Source organism: Mangifera indica, chromosome 9 (assembly GCF_011075055.1).
Source record: "Mangifera indica cultivar Alphonso chromosome 9, CATAS_Mindica_2.1, whole genome shotgun sequence".
NCBI lineage: Eukaryota > Viridiplantae > Streptophyta > Magnoliopsida > Sapindales > Anacardiaceae > Mangifera > Mangifera indica.
Genome location: NC_058145.1, coordinates 7,900,221 through 7,916,038, shown reverse-complemented (window position 1 = coordinate 7,916,038; position 15,818 = coordinate 7,900,221). Strand labels below are relative to the sequence as shown.

The window sequence follows — 15,818 nt, the reverse complement described above, 5'->3', positions numbered from 1 at the left end:
AAAGTGACTATTTAACTTTCGACTTCAGGATTTCCTCTCTTTAAGTTTTTTTGTTATTGCAACTGCCCACTCTAATTTTTTGAAAATTTTGTTTCACCCTTAAATGGTCTGTACATTCTATTTCAGCGATGAAGCTCCTCCATATCCAAACACCTTCTCTACCTAACGTTAGCCCCACTTTCTCTTTGACACTTGAACTAACATGAGACCAAAATCGCATGTTTTCGATGAAGAAAATCGCAGACCAAAACCGCAAAAACCACAATAGCACAAAGAGTGCACCTGTGAAAGAGATGCTAGAAACGTGTAGGAGAGAGGTTGGAAAAGCAAGAGACAAAGAGAGATGATGTTGTCAGCAAAGAGAGGACAGATGAGACAAAAATGTCTCTTCGTCGAGGACAGATGAGACAAAAAGGTCTCTTCGTCTCTGTCGACGAAGAGATGAAGAGAAATCTACTGAAAATAGTTGTTGTCTCTTCGTCTTATCTTTCAGTGATCGTTGTTATTAAAGAGGAAAGTAAGAAACTTTAGGTATTAGAAGGGAAAAAATTATTTTTTAAAGTTGAAAAACTTGAAATTGAGATAAAATTATTAGTTTTTAAAATCTATAGGAAAAAAAGGATAAAATTATAATTTTTTAATATTATAAATAAAATAATAGTTTTATCTTTCATTCTAACCAAAATTCTAATAGAAGTTGGATAAATATTTAAATTTAAAAAAATTGAAGGGTATAAATCAAAAAGTTCACCCTACCTGAGTGGGAATAAGTCTTTTGGCCTTTCTAAAAGTTTATACCTTAATCAATAATTCCCATAATTTAGTAGTTACAATGAGATTATTGTAGGACGGAATTCTAAAGTGTCATTTTCATTTATCCTTTAATAATAAAAATTAAAAAAAAATTATAATTATTGACAGGAACAATGAGATTGAAGGGAATGGTTTTAATGCGATTGCGTTGTATGTTCATGGCACGCATTCCCAGACAAAGACGGTAGAATCCTATGACCAACTGAAACCAAAACCAAATGAAATTCACCAATGGCTCTAATGGCTACAAGAACGAAGCTCTCTAGGTTTATTCAAATCACTTTGAACCTTAATTCCAACACCCGTGGCTCAATCTTCCACCATTCTTATTCTTCTTCTGCTTCTTCGGCCGCTGCTGCAACAGAAGCCATAGGGGTTGGGTTTGACCTTTTTGGAGTCAAAGATTATGAAGATTACAGGAGGTCTCTTTACGGTGAGATCACCCACAAGGCCTTGCTTGTTGACGCTGTTGGTACTCTCGTTGTTCCCTCTCAGCCCATGGCCCAGGTATTAAATCTTTTTTCTTTTTTTTATTTTTAAATTTTGCATTGCATTCATTTTGTTCTGAATTTTGTTTTCTTTAATTGATTTGACTCTCTCTCTTCTTATGATTAGATATATAGAGAGATTGGGGAGAAGTATGGAGTGGCTTATTCAGAAGTTGAGATATTGAACCGATACCGAAGGGCTTATGAGCAACCATGGGGCAAATCTCGTCTCAGGCATGATTTTTTCTATGATAAATTTATGTGCTCTTTTAGAGTTTGTCAACATGATTATTATATTTGTGGGTTCTGTGTTTGCGTAACATTGCCCTCTTTCTTTAGTAACTTTTCCCTTTTTTGTGTAATCTTGTGTGGTTTTTCCTATTCTAATTTTGTGTATCTTACGAACAGTTTTAATTCAAAAAACATATTTTTCTTTTTTTCTTTTATATTCTTACCAGTGATTCTTGGAATTGTGAGTGGTAATTCTGTATGATATTTGGTTTAAAAGACTGGTAATGTGCTTTTTGACTTGGTTTCTATTGAGTCATGGCTGATTGAAGCATTCCCATATCCATGTTGGTTTATTTATTTATTTTTAACCTTGCTTGTAAGTGGTAATTCTCTATAATATTTATTTGTTTATTTTTATTATTGCCTGTAAACCTGGGAATTGTAAGTGGTTATTTTCATTGATACATGGTTTTATGCTTTGCAATGCGCTTTTCGACTTGTTTTAAAATGACTTATGGCTGATTGAAGCATTCCCAGATCACTAATTGTTGGTGAAATGCTTCAACTGTGTCTTAGGTAGGGATTTAAGTGCCTCTTTACATGTATGCTGACACGTATTCTGCTTTTGTTTTTCTGGACAATTAAGGGTGAATATGTTGCCTTGGAAAGGCATGCACATTGATGTGTTACTACACTTTGGTGATTTTTTGTTGATGGTATTTGCCCAGCTGCATGGACATAGTTTATCATCTATTTCAGATTGGGATAATAAAATCAGCTTAGTGAATAATAAAATGAAATTGATAGCATAGTAAGATGAATCTGTTCAATCTAATTGTGGCTTCATGAAAATTATTTTTACTATATCTGAAAGCATTGCAGGAAATTTTATATGCTATGTGATCAAGTTTTCGTGGAGTTAGTCAGTAGTTCCTTCTTTTCTTTATGTTTTTTAGTTCTTCTTAATAGTGATCTTAAGAATTATTTCCCTAGGTAATCTAAGACTCTGTCGAGATAAGTTTATTTCCCTATGTAATTTAAGACCTGAAATAAATTTGAGGCTATTATCCTTTTGTTAAGGTTACTGTGAGTCTTCTATCAACTATAGATTCTAATTCTTTTTTTTTTGAATTTGATGTGGTTTGTTGATGTTCTTGCATTCTCTTTTAAGGGTCAAAATCCAGTAATTCTAAAAAATGTTTTAATCTTGCAGGAGACTATATACTTGTTGAAAAGTGATGATAAATGGACTCATACGTTTGTGTTGTATCAGATTCTTTTGCTCAAGGATAAATTGATCTAAGTTTATATATGAATCAATTTCTGCAGAATTTATAAATCCTATTTTCTTGAATCATACTATTTCAATTGCAAAATTTATTAGACCTTTTTCTCCCTTCTTACCCTTGACTGGATGTACTTTCAAAAACTTCTTGCAGATATGTGAATGATGGAAGACCTTTCTGGCAATTTATCGTCAGTTCTTCCACTGGCTGCTCAGACTCTCAGTACTTTGAAGAACTTTATAACTACTATATGACTGAAAAGGTGGGGTGGTCAATATTTTCTTTTCCTTTTTTGAATTTTGCATTGCAGTCATAATTATTGATGATTTTTTTTCCCATTTTCCTTTGTTTTTGAATCTTTTTTGATAGGCTTGGCACCTATGTGATCCTGAAGCGGAGAAAGTATTTAAGGCTATCAGAGAAGCAGGTGTCAAATTGGCTGTTGTGTCAAATTTTGATACCCGATTAAGGCCTCTATTGCGTGCTTTAGATTGTGATCATTGGTTTGATGCTGTTGCAGTGTCAGCTGAAGTAAGTACCAAGGCCTCTCTTAGTTTCTCTAAAGATGTTTTATGCAAAAAAGCAAATGTGTGAAGAGTATACCTACTTCCTTTTACTTCTTAGCATGTTACAATTGAATCATGGATGATCAACATGGTTGATCCAACTATCCTTTTTCCTATTAATAAAGAAGTAGAGAATCCTTGAATGGTATTTCTTTTATTGAATTTGTTTATTAGATGACAGATAAATTGCATGAATGTCTTGCAATCTGTGTTTTCATTGGTGTGGCTTCTTCTATCAACTTTTGCATCATTTGTAGGAAAATTAAGTTATTATTGGTTAAATTTTAATCAACTTATATTTGAATGAATTTTATTCCTGCTTGTTTTTAAAGCAACAGAAAATTATCTATATATTGTATCTCACATCTGTAAGATTCATAATGTAATACAATATTAAATTTGTATTTGGTTAAAGATTATTGTTATACTCTTTTTAAATGATTTATAAATATGGTTACAAGTAAACTAAAGTTTTCTTGTACATTCAGGAGTGTATATATTTGGAATATGATTGATGATTCTTTTGTTTATTTTCTAAACAGGTTGAAGCAGAGAAGCCAAATCCAACAATATTTCTGAAAGCTTGTGAGTTACTGGGAGTTAACCCAGAGGATGCTGTCCATGTAGGGGATGATCGTAGGAATGATGTGTGGGGTGCCAGAGATGCAGGGTGTGATGCTTGGCTTTGGGGAAGTGATGTTCACTCCTTTAAGGAGGTAAGCTCTAATTTTTAACAACAAAGAAGTGAAAATGGACAGAAAAGGTGGAGAGGATCTGATCATGGCATTATGTACTATGTAACTTGTTTTCAGAATCTTGACTATATTGTTACTATTATCATTCACTTCGTTTGAAATATTCCAACATGGACAATTTTGATGTTAATTTGTATATATTAGTGTACTCTCCATTATCGAGTACAAATTTAGTGATGAAAACCTGCAAAATTTTGTATCTGTTCATCAATACTTTGCATTATTGTGATGTTGGTGTCACAGGTATAACAAGATTAGCTTTAGTGTTAAAATCGGACGAAGTTACCTTAGTTTTTGATAATGAGGGTTTTTTTGGTGCCAGGTTTGCAGTTTCTCTAAAGTGTAATGTAATTGAAGTTTGTTAATGCAGGTTGCTCGACGGATTGGGATAAAGGTTTGAGAGAACATGGTCAGGAGGACAAGTTAAATGAGGCTTTATGTTTAACATATTGTATAGGGTTGAATTTGAGATTTTTGAGTATGCTGTTGGTAAAAGTACTGTTTTGGATTAAGTTACAGGGTTTGATATATTGTATATAACCTTTCACTGTGTTTTCTGTAATATTGTATTTGAAAAGACTATACCTAACAATAATATAATTAAAAATAATCCTATTTTTAAATGAATTATAATTAAGTGTTGCTTGGGTTTCATATTTATTATTATGAATGTTAATATATTTTACAAAATATTTTGATTAAATAATACTTTTTAATGAATCCTAATGATGAAGGTGTTAAAGCAGGTTATTATTGTTTATCACATTTAAGCTGTTTGCATCTTTGGAGAAAACCGGTAATTTTTTATTTTAGTTAAGTCAAGGATGGGTGGTTTGAGACACTGTGTTATTCAATTCTTGGAAGTTGATGTCTTCGTATTTAAATAAAATACGAACAAGAAAGAGGCAATTCAAACAAAGAGACTGTTAGAGCTCTTGACTGGATGTTTGGTATTCACGAGAAGGAGAAGGTAAAGAGTGTTCAACTAGGGTTTTTCTTCACTCTATTCATACCACTTGCAAAAAACATGTTTTATTAATATATGTAGGTGGAGTCCAAGCACGACTAGAAGTCAACTGTGCACAGTTCTTATCCAAGACATATGCATGATTGGCATATTAACATGCACAACCGACATTTGTTGTTCGGCTCTACATGGGTGGAATGAATGATACATTTTCTTTTGTATGGTGCCAGTTGGTACCATGCATGTGCATGGTCAACACCTGTTCCACCAAACTATATGGATGGCTTGCATGATGGATGACCATGCACTTCATCAATACATGGTCAAACCGGACCCTTTCAACCCTATTGGGCAAATCCAATCCATTCGCGATATCTCTCTCTTCTTTAAACACAAAGATTGTCAACAAATAATTCTCATCTCTAGGTTCAATTCAACTCCTTACTAAGTGTGACCCATAAACTTTTTATCGAACTTGTAGTGTCTAGATTTGGATCGAATTTGAGCCTCTAGCAAAATATCATGATCACTTGGATGACAGGGTGTTAATGGACATTTTTTAAGCTTTTATAACATCACAATTATATGTAATTTAATTTTTTTATCAACTAATATCTCTAAAGGTTGAGACATAAATGTATGTCTATCTCAGTGGTTTCTTGATATGAACTGACACACATTAATGACTAACACGAACTAGATTACAACTTTATCCAATTGAGCCACAAATTCAAACAGTCATAAATATCATTTAGTATTTTTATGCGAGATATTTTCTCCTGTATTTAGGAATGATGAATCTTTTATTGATCAACTATAGTTTCCATATATCTCACGATATACTCAATTACTATCTTTATGGCTACCTCAGTTAGGACGACATGTTGAATAAGGTCAAACCATATCAATTCTTATATGAGACGATTTGACAACCTCAAGTTAAAGGATCAAATGCACCCGTGGTGTTTAGAAGATTTATTCTATAAACACTAAAACAACCATCCATATGAATATCCTTTGGTCATGACAGTTCAATGAATATGTTTACAATGTGCATCCATGTGTCACATTAAGCTGTCTACAATAGTTTTGACACATGAAAATTGTCGCCATCTTTTAGTGGGGTTGTTTAACATTATGACAATTTCATCATCATTACACGTGCCATAAACATGATGACAATTTACTTGTTTTTTTATATTTCTACCCAAATTACAACAAAAATAATCCATAAACATGAAGGTAGAACATTATGGACGATCTTTATTTAAAAAAAAAAAACAAACATAAGCCAACAATTTATTAAACAAAATTAGCATTGTTGTCACCATCATTACCCTTTGAAGGGGGTGGCTTGTTCAGGTTTAGCTTTGTACCACCACCTCTCTTTGGAGAAGATGGTGAATAAGTCAAATGACTTTCACTTTGTAGGAACTACTCATTCATATCAATGTTCAAACCTCTAGAGTGAGTGGGAACCCCTTTATAAGGTCCTTGTTTAATGTCTTGAGCAATATTCAGGAGAGTTGAAACCAGGTGCTCCTTAAGACCACACTACTTCTCCCTTTAAAGATAAGTAAAAAAGATATAAACTAGCAAAGGAAATGCACCTAAGATAAACACCTTTTAAATTTTATGAGCACCTATATGTCCAAAAGAAAAACCCTTTCATGATTGAAATTTCCTTCCATACAGGTAATAAGAATGAGATTTGCTTAAAAACTCAAGTAACTCTCATTTCTTCCATTTCTTCTCGACCTCACTACTAGAAGCATCGATATCATTCTTTCTCCTTCTCTTCTTTTCAAAATCCTTCACTTGCAAGAACAGTAACTTTTTCTCTCCTTCTGGGCACCTCTTTTACATCATCTCATTCACTAAGAACTTAAAGTGTATGAGTGATATCCGTTCTCTCCTGTCTAGGTGATTCATTTTTGCCACAATTTGATCCTTTTTCCTGAACATTCTTGTCTCAAGATAAATCTCCATGGTAGGCCATCATTTGGTAGGATTAAATCAAAAAGGTTTCTGTGTATTTAGAAAGAAAAACTATGGATTTTGAAACTATTTATTGCATAACTGAAAGATAATCTTTAGGCTATATTATAAAGATGTAAAAATAGATAGTTATAACTAGTTTTATATCACAAAAATACAACCTTTGATGTTTAACCCTAACTTATGAAGACTTTCAAATATTTTCTTGTGCTTTGATCTTCATAAGTTAGGGTTCAACATCAAGGGTTATATTCTTTAATATAATACTAGTTTTAACAATCTATTTTTACTTATATATTGTAAAGCCTAGGAATTATCTTTTAGTCTTGCTAAACAAACTTTCATAATCTATAATGTTTCTTACAAAATCTACATAAACCCTTTTGATTTAATCTCACCAAACACTAGCCAACCATTGAAATTAATCTCAAGACAAGAATGTTTAAGAAAAAGGTCAAGATTGTGGCAAAAATGAATCATTTAAAAAAGAGAGGTAAGATATCACTCGTACACCTCAAGTTCCCAGTAAAAGCGAGGTACAAAGAAGGTGCCTAAAAGAAGAGAAAGAGTCATTGCTCTTGCATGTGAAGGATCTACTGAAAAGAAGAGATGGATAAAGAATGATGTTAGTGCTTCTAGTAGTTGGGATGAGAAGAAGCAGAAGAAATGAGAGTTGCTTGACCTATACATAAACATTCCATATCAAAACCAATAATCTTCCAAACATGCAGGTAGGTCTCTAAAGAAACAAGTGAAAAAAACATAATTTCAAGCTCATATCTTTAAAATACATGTATTCCTAAGTAAAAAAATGCACATGAATATATAACTACTCCTCAAGCAAAACAAAATAAATATTTGATTTTCACAATCCATCATAGATTTCATGGTAAGCCTTCCAAGCAACAAAATTTGGTCATATATGATGAATTTTGTAATGTCATTATAAAAATCTATTAATTGAAACTTAATTTGGTAATGCTATATATAGATTTTGGGGGTTGTGCGACCGTGACGGTCATGCATGATGAATTTTGTAATGTCATTATAAAAGAATATATTAATTGAAAATTAATTTGGTAATGCTATATATACATTTCAAGGGTTGTGCAACCTTGTCAGGGGCCTTAGAGTCTGACCCAACATGAACCATGAAAAAAATAAATTAATTTTAAAATATATATAGTATGACATACTAGTTTGCTAAAGACTAATGGATGTACGACCCAAGGGGCCCTAGGTCATGCCCCTGACCTTGCCATGCCTTGGGTAGACATAGCTTAGAAGGTTTGTCATTTGGTGGGCCACAGTTTGGTATAACCTGTGAGTATGACAGGTTATGCCAAATACAACTTAGGTAAGACCTACTATTCTGTCTAAAGTTAACTGTTAGTTTTAATGGTCAAATGATATTTATGTTATTTTATTTAAATATTAAGAACGAACAATACAAAAATATAATGTATTTAGCTTGAACACAAAAACTAAAGCTCGAATGGGCAAGCCTTAAGCATTAAGCCTAAAAAAAGATTAGGCTCAAGTTTGAATGTGTTGGGCTCGATTCAATAGGCCCAATTGACAAATATACTCTTGAGAGTGAAACTCGATAATCTATCTAGATTTGACAACCAAAGTCACATTAATAAGGTGTATTATTGTCAAGTTGCACTAGCTAATGAGTGATCATGTCAAATCACAATCCTAGTGCAATAATGGTCAGATCGTACCAAATAAGGTGTGATTCCAACCAGATCGAAATCTTTGTGGGTGATTTAATCTAAATTACTTCGGTTAAGATGTGATTTGTAATACCCTTCTCTAAATACATACATCTACTTGAAATATGCACCAAAGGAGACGTGTTAACTTAAACTTTTCTCAAACATATGCAACAATATAAAAAATGCATGGTAACCATTAAACTTCTACAATCTTATAAGTGTATTTAATAAAACATCATACATATCCCAATCCAAAAACAACATGTTTGAAAATTCAAATACAATTTATCAAGTGCATAATCAATCCTAATACAAATCCATATAGTAATGAAGTCTACATAGACATATGACTAAAATACTTTCTACTTATGCAACATCTTGAGTTAACCCATTAGCTTCTCCATTGCCCTGCTACTTTATAAACATACTTATAAAATCATAGAAGTAACACGATAAGTGAAACACATTCAGTAAATAAGTAACCTCTCGATTCCTTACACATAACATAAATAATACAAATAAAAGAATGTTGGTGTTTCATTTCCATTTTCGTTATGGTATCGTGGGTGTTTTACAACATCTCAGATGTCCATCCAAATATTTTGATACCCTATGTTTAATATCTAATTATGGCATCATTCTATATGACTATTGTCACATAATGTATATTAACATCCTAGATATCTGGTGAAAATATACGACATCCTAGATGTTAGATACAGAGTGCACCCAATACACTTACTGGTTATACTTTAGGCTAAGATCACATAGACGATCATACAAACTAGCTTTGATGCTCTCATTGCCATACTATACTAGCTCGGTGACAATACTACACTACACACAGTTTGGTGGTATCCACACTGCAAATAACTTTGTGATAGGTCACACTACACATAGACGATCACACAGACTAGCTCTAATGTTCTCTTTGCCATAATACATATAGCTTAGTGGTGATACTACACTACACACAGCTCATTGGCATCTATATTGTAAATAACTTGGTGATAGGTCATACTACATATAACTCAATGAAAAAAAAGAATACATCATTTTATGTTTCGACTAGAAATCACTCCAGGTTGGGTTTGTGTCGTCACCTATATAGTTAGACACCCCAAAATCTCTCTTGTGTTGTCATATATAGGGTCGGGCACTCTCATCATAATGTCATCTCATATTGCCTTCGTTAAAGCCAATATGCTTATAATGGCCTCTATTAGAACCTTATTGTGTATTTTCCTCATACTTATCTCTCATAAAGGTAAAATAGTCATTATCATAACTATCTTAAATTTTGCTAACTTCTTGCACTTTCCTTCCTAAACTCCCCAATTATGCATAAGGGTGTGTCTTCCATATACGGGGGTGTACTTAATTCCTTATACATGACCATGCAAACTATAAATACAGTTATGCAACTTGGGGCTAGATAAATGACCGTGTGTCCTATACCACACAAGCTTGTACTTGATCCAAATTAACACACTTATGAGCTTCACCTACATGGGAATTATTCTTTTCTAAATATACAAGACAATGTGTCTAGCAACACACAAGCATGTAACAAGGTTTTACAGAATTTTGATTTCATCTTCCTTGTTGACTTTTGAAATTTTAGCCATCTAATCCCACTACATTGCCTTCAAATTCATGTCAATTAATCATACTAAACAGGTTTCAATCTAATGTTTCTTTAGGATCGTCTCTGAAAATTCTCATATCATGAAAGTAAATCCATGACTAAAACATCAACATGAAAAATACTATCTTCATAAATACACATATATTCATAGAAGATAATCCTTGATTACAATACTAATTGTTGTTGCTTAACCAACATGCATACTAGAAAATGGCTTTTGTCATCAACACAAGGCATATTATTCATTCAAGATATTATGAATTATCATCCAAAATCAATATATTATCTAAATTAATCAAATGGATCATTACTAGTAACCTATACACACGATAAACATATAACCAAGATATTCATTGCATTCAATTTAACAACTTCACAACATGACAATAGATTATACAATACTTGATAAAAGTAGTCACTTACTTTAGTTCCATAGTTCCAAGCAATCTTCACGTGGCAAGACTGATTTCTAAAGGTTCCTTTCTGCCTTTTAGCCTCTAAGACTCCAAAAATTCTAACAATTATCTATGTTTGGTATTCTTGGGTAGAGAGAAAGAGGAAGATGATGATGATTTATAGGTCTTTGTGATGGGTCAAAGGCAAATAAAGCACAGCAACCATAAGGCAGATCTAGGGTTAGCTAGGAATGTGCCCTATTTTTGTTTGATCGATTATTTGGTTGCTTTTGTTTTTATACTTATTGTATCAATTTTTGTGCACTTAATGGATAATGAGTATTCAGTTTATTTTTGTTGTCTTTGCCTTAACGATTTCTATTCTGAGATTAAAAGATACGACAATACAAGCATAAGCACTTTAATGCTCGAATATAGATCATTCTGATACAGAGAGTACACTAAACCCACAATTCTTTACTTTATTACGTTCAATGAAGACATTACTCAATTTAAGTATAGGGGGAATCTTATTTCACTTTCACTCATATCAAAATTGTTTCCTTTTGACCTAAAATTTTTTGTTTTTGTCCGCATATTAGATAATAGGAGCATATGCATTTCACCTTCAGACATCATCCTAGGAAACACATGGCTATGAGTAGACATATAGATACACTTCTGTCGAGATTACATATAATCATGAAATGTGTTTCTACAAACCATTTCTAATTCTTTCTTCATTTTATCATGGTCTTGTGTGAATGATTTAAATTCATTTTTAATCCATGCCAATTGTTTTCTTAATAATTTGTTTTTAGTATGCATGCATTTTTATTCATCCATTAAAGACTTAATTACTTCTTACAATTCATTAAATGATTAAGAGTTAGAATTACTAACCTTTTCCTCCAATTCGCTCATGGACATGAAGCACAAATTGACTCTCTTATTTTTTGGCTCACTTTCATCACTTGAATTATCATTTTAACTCTAAGTGGTCACAAACACTTTTTTTTTTTTTTAATTTCTTGTCATTCTTTCTCTTCATGAGTTGAGAACACTCTTGTTAAATGCTACTAACTTTCTCGCATCTGTAGCAAATGATTTCATTGTCACTATCCTTCTTGCACATTGATTTTGTGAAGTTCTTTCCTTTGCTTCTTGAAAGGAAATTATTGAATTTTCTAGAAAGAAGACTCATGTCTTGCTTATCCATTGAGGAATCACCTTCTTCACTTTTCACCTTTAAGGCTAAGTTCTTTTTTAGTTTGTTTTCCTCTTCCTGGAGCTTTTTCTTCATCATAAGTCAAAAAACTCTAATAAGTTCATTTATGCATATTTTACTAAGATATTCCGATTCTTCAATGGTGGTCACCTTTATATTTCAAGATTTCAACAATGATTGAAAAATCTTCTTAATAAGCTCAATTGTCTCAAACTTCTTCCCAAGGCCTTTTAAATCATTTATCAAGTTAGATAAACTATTGTCCATGTTAGTTATATTCTCTTTTTACTTAATTTCAAATAGCTCATATTATTAGAAAATGAGCTCAATTTTAGACTCCTTCACATGAGTGGTTTAAAGGATAATTCATATCTCTTGTATTGATTCATTTGAATAAACTCTATTATATTCAGTAGAATCCAAAGTACAAAATAACATATTAATAGGTTTGCATTTAAGCTCAATATTTTCTCATCATCATCATCATCATTATTATAATCTATTTCATTTTTAGGCAAATTTGCCCTGGGGACTCTACGTATAAGGTTATCGTTTTCAATTTTTCTCCAAAATTTATAATCTACCAAATTGAATATAAAGTAATTGTAGTTTATACCACAAAACAATAGTTGTCTAGTAATGTTATGTCATTTAGTAAAAATAGGGGTATATGTGCTGGTCATTCTAAATTTAATCTTAAACTTAAAAAATCGTTAGATTTTACAACCTAGAGTCCAAACTCTAATACTAATTGAAAACACCTTAATGGCTACTATAATCCTAAAGAGGAGTGAATAGCATCATTTAAAAACTTAATATAAATTAAAATTTTCAATCAAATAATTAACCAAAAACACAACACAAATAATGTGCACAAAGTAAAGAAAAGGGGAAAGATATGCTCAATATTTGTAGTTGGTCGAAGCATGCTCTTTGAAGCCTTCTATGTTTAATTCTTTAAACTACTATTTAAAGTTCCACTCGTAAAGAATCACCTCTTTACAATAATTTTTTAAGATTTCGCTCAAGTACATGAGTTGATCTGAGATTGTGCCCAACATAATAGTTTATCCTAGATTTCACCAAACAAAGATTGAATATAGAAAATCTTAAGTGTAAATACCTCTACAAAGGTTGATACAAAGAGTATGCACAATATATCTCTCAAATATGTGAGTTATGAGCTTAGAAGAGAATTTTTGGAGAAGAAAAGTATATGATTTCACATGTATGATTACTAACCTTTTCCAACTCAAAGAAGCTTTAATTTAGTGGTTTTTATGATTGGAAAGGCTAATATGACCATTGGATAGAGATTTGTTTCTATTGACATTTGAGAAGGACATATCTCTCTTGAAAAACATGGGCACATGAACGTTTGTAATTGATGCACAACCATCCTTGGTAAGGAATTTTTTTTTTTAAAGATGAAATCAACCTTGATTTGGCCCGCAAAGGTCGATTTTCCTTCTCGTGTCATATGGATCATATATATCTTCGTTCACTAAGAGAATAAATTACATAAACACTAGAGCAACCATTAATTTAGACTTTGCTTGGTGGGTTTATCTAGTGAACATGTCTATAACGTGCATTCATATATTGTATCAAACTATCAACAAATAATTTTGGCATGTGAGATTTGTTACCATATTTCAATGAAGTCATTAAACACTATGATAGTTCTATTATTATTATGTATGACTTTGTTCTTGGTATCAAAACTACAAATGTTTTCAGAATGACTAGCTAGTGTGCACATATGGTCCTCATGATCAGTTGTCATGCACTAAACCCTTCATCACGTTGAACCATTCTTAGGATATTTATCTATTATTAATTAAAATAATAATGATCACAAATTACAACAATGATGATTGGCTTAAGGGTAGTACCCTAACAGTAAGGGGAACATGATCGTAAATGCCTTGAGTTATAAAGTCTCATTATCTTCAGTTATAATTCATCAAGAGTTGAAATAAGAGATTTTGTTAAAACAAATGTGATGGTTACAAGTGTATTGGCCCAATTAGAGATCAAATCCATATTATTCAAAGAGATTCAAGACAAGTAGGATTCGAATTATTGGTGTAGGCATATGAGCCAAAGGGTTATCAAAGGTATTGAAACAGTTTTTTAGGTTAAAAATGGCATTATAAGATTACAAGGTTGAGTATGTGTTCCTTGAGATAAGAAATTGAGGAGTAGGATTCTAGTATAGGTACACAACACATTTTACACTGCCTTCTTGAAGTGTAAAGATGAATCAGGATATGAGAATGATATTTTGGTGGTCGGGTTTGAAGAAGGATATAGGAGATTATGTAGCTTAATGTTTGAGATATCAATAAATTAAGGTTGAACACCAAAGACCATCAAAGATGTTGCATCTTTTGAGTATTCTCTAGTAGAAATAGAAACACATCTCGATGGACTTTCTTATGGGATTAGCAAAAGTCCATGGTGGATTTAATGTATTATGAGTTGTTGTGGACCGGTTGACTAAATTAGTTTATTTCATCTTGGTTGAAAATACCACGAGTATAGATCATCTGAGTTAGATTTTTGTTAGAAGAATTATAAGGCTTCATGGGGTACCTATAATGATTATGTCTAATGGAGACACCAAAATTGTATTAGCTTTTTGGTAGAGTTTAAAGAGCTCATTGGGTATAAGTTTAATATTTACCACCAGTTATCATCCTTAAACATATGATCAAACTGAGAGAATTAACTAGTTGATCATAGATATGTTGAGATCTTATTACCTAAATCACAAAACAAGTTAGATTGATCTGATACTACTTATGGAGTTTGCCTACAATAATGGTTGTTAAGCGACTATTTGGATAGCTTCGTATAAGACACTTTATGAGAGGAAGTTTTGATCACCTTTACATTGGGATGAGGTCGGTAAGAGAAATGTTGTAACATAGGGTTTTAGACTAGAGATAACCTAAAGAAAAATAGATAATTTGAGAATGATTCAAGAAAGGATGAGGCGAGCTTAGAACCTTTAGACGAGTTATACAAATTACAAGAGACTGGATCTTGAGTTTAGCATGGGTGATAAGGTATTTGTCAAGATTGCTCCCTATTGACATGTTATGAGGCTCAGTAGGAAAGGTAAACTAGTTTTTAGGTATTTTTGTTCTTATAAGATTTTAGAGAGGGTAGGCAAGTTGTTTAGACAATATTGTCCCTAGTCATAATGTACATTCATGCATAATGGAAGTACACACATGTATAGTCAATGGAAAGATGAATTTGTAACTAGTCATTATGCACAATCATACATTAGAGTGCATGAGTTTGGTTATTGGATTAAACATATCTTCAAAGATCGAGGGACGTTATAAGGATGGATAAAATTATTTGGATGACCATGCATGAGGGGGGCACGACCTTGAACGACATTATTGTTGTAAATATATATATGTATATATAAAATTGGTATGTTAGCTGAGAAACTTATTACATTAACATTATACTAGATTATAGAATCTTAAGAGAGAAAATAAACAGAGAGTTGAGAGTCTATTGGTCAAACAAATTTAGGTCATCGGAGACAGAAGAAAGCTATTAGAAAACATCATTACCATGTGAAGACATGCATTTGACACCAAAATACAAGTAACTAAGGCTTGACATTCCAAGTTATATTTGTATGAATCTCTTTAATTGGAAAGGTATGCACTTATGATCATGTATGATTGTTGAAC

The 15,818-nt window shown here is 32.2% G+C and overlaps 1 protein-coding gene across 1 annotated transcript; it reads left to right on the top strand.

Annotated features, from left to right (window-relative positions):
• The first annotated feature begins 930 nt into the window (after positions 1-930).
• LOC123224879 (haloacid dehalogenase-like hydrolase domain-containing protein 3) lies at positions 931-4,766 on the top strand. Its single transcript, XM_044648625.1, has 6 exons — positions 931-1,320; positions 1,429-1,535; positions 2,972-3,080; positions 3,188-3,349; positions 3,927-4,100; positions 4,510-4,766. The coding sequence occupies exons 1-6, from the start codon at positions 1,045-1,047 to the stop codon at positions 4,537-4,539; spliced, it is 858 nt and encodes a 285-aa protein (XP_044504560.1). The 5' UTR covers positions 931-1,044; the 3' UTR covers positions 4,540-4,766.
• Positions 4,767-15,818: the final 11,052 nt, after the last annotated feature.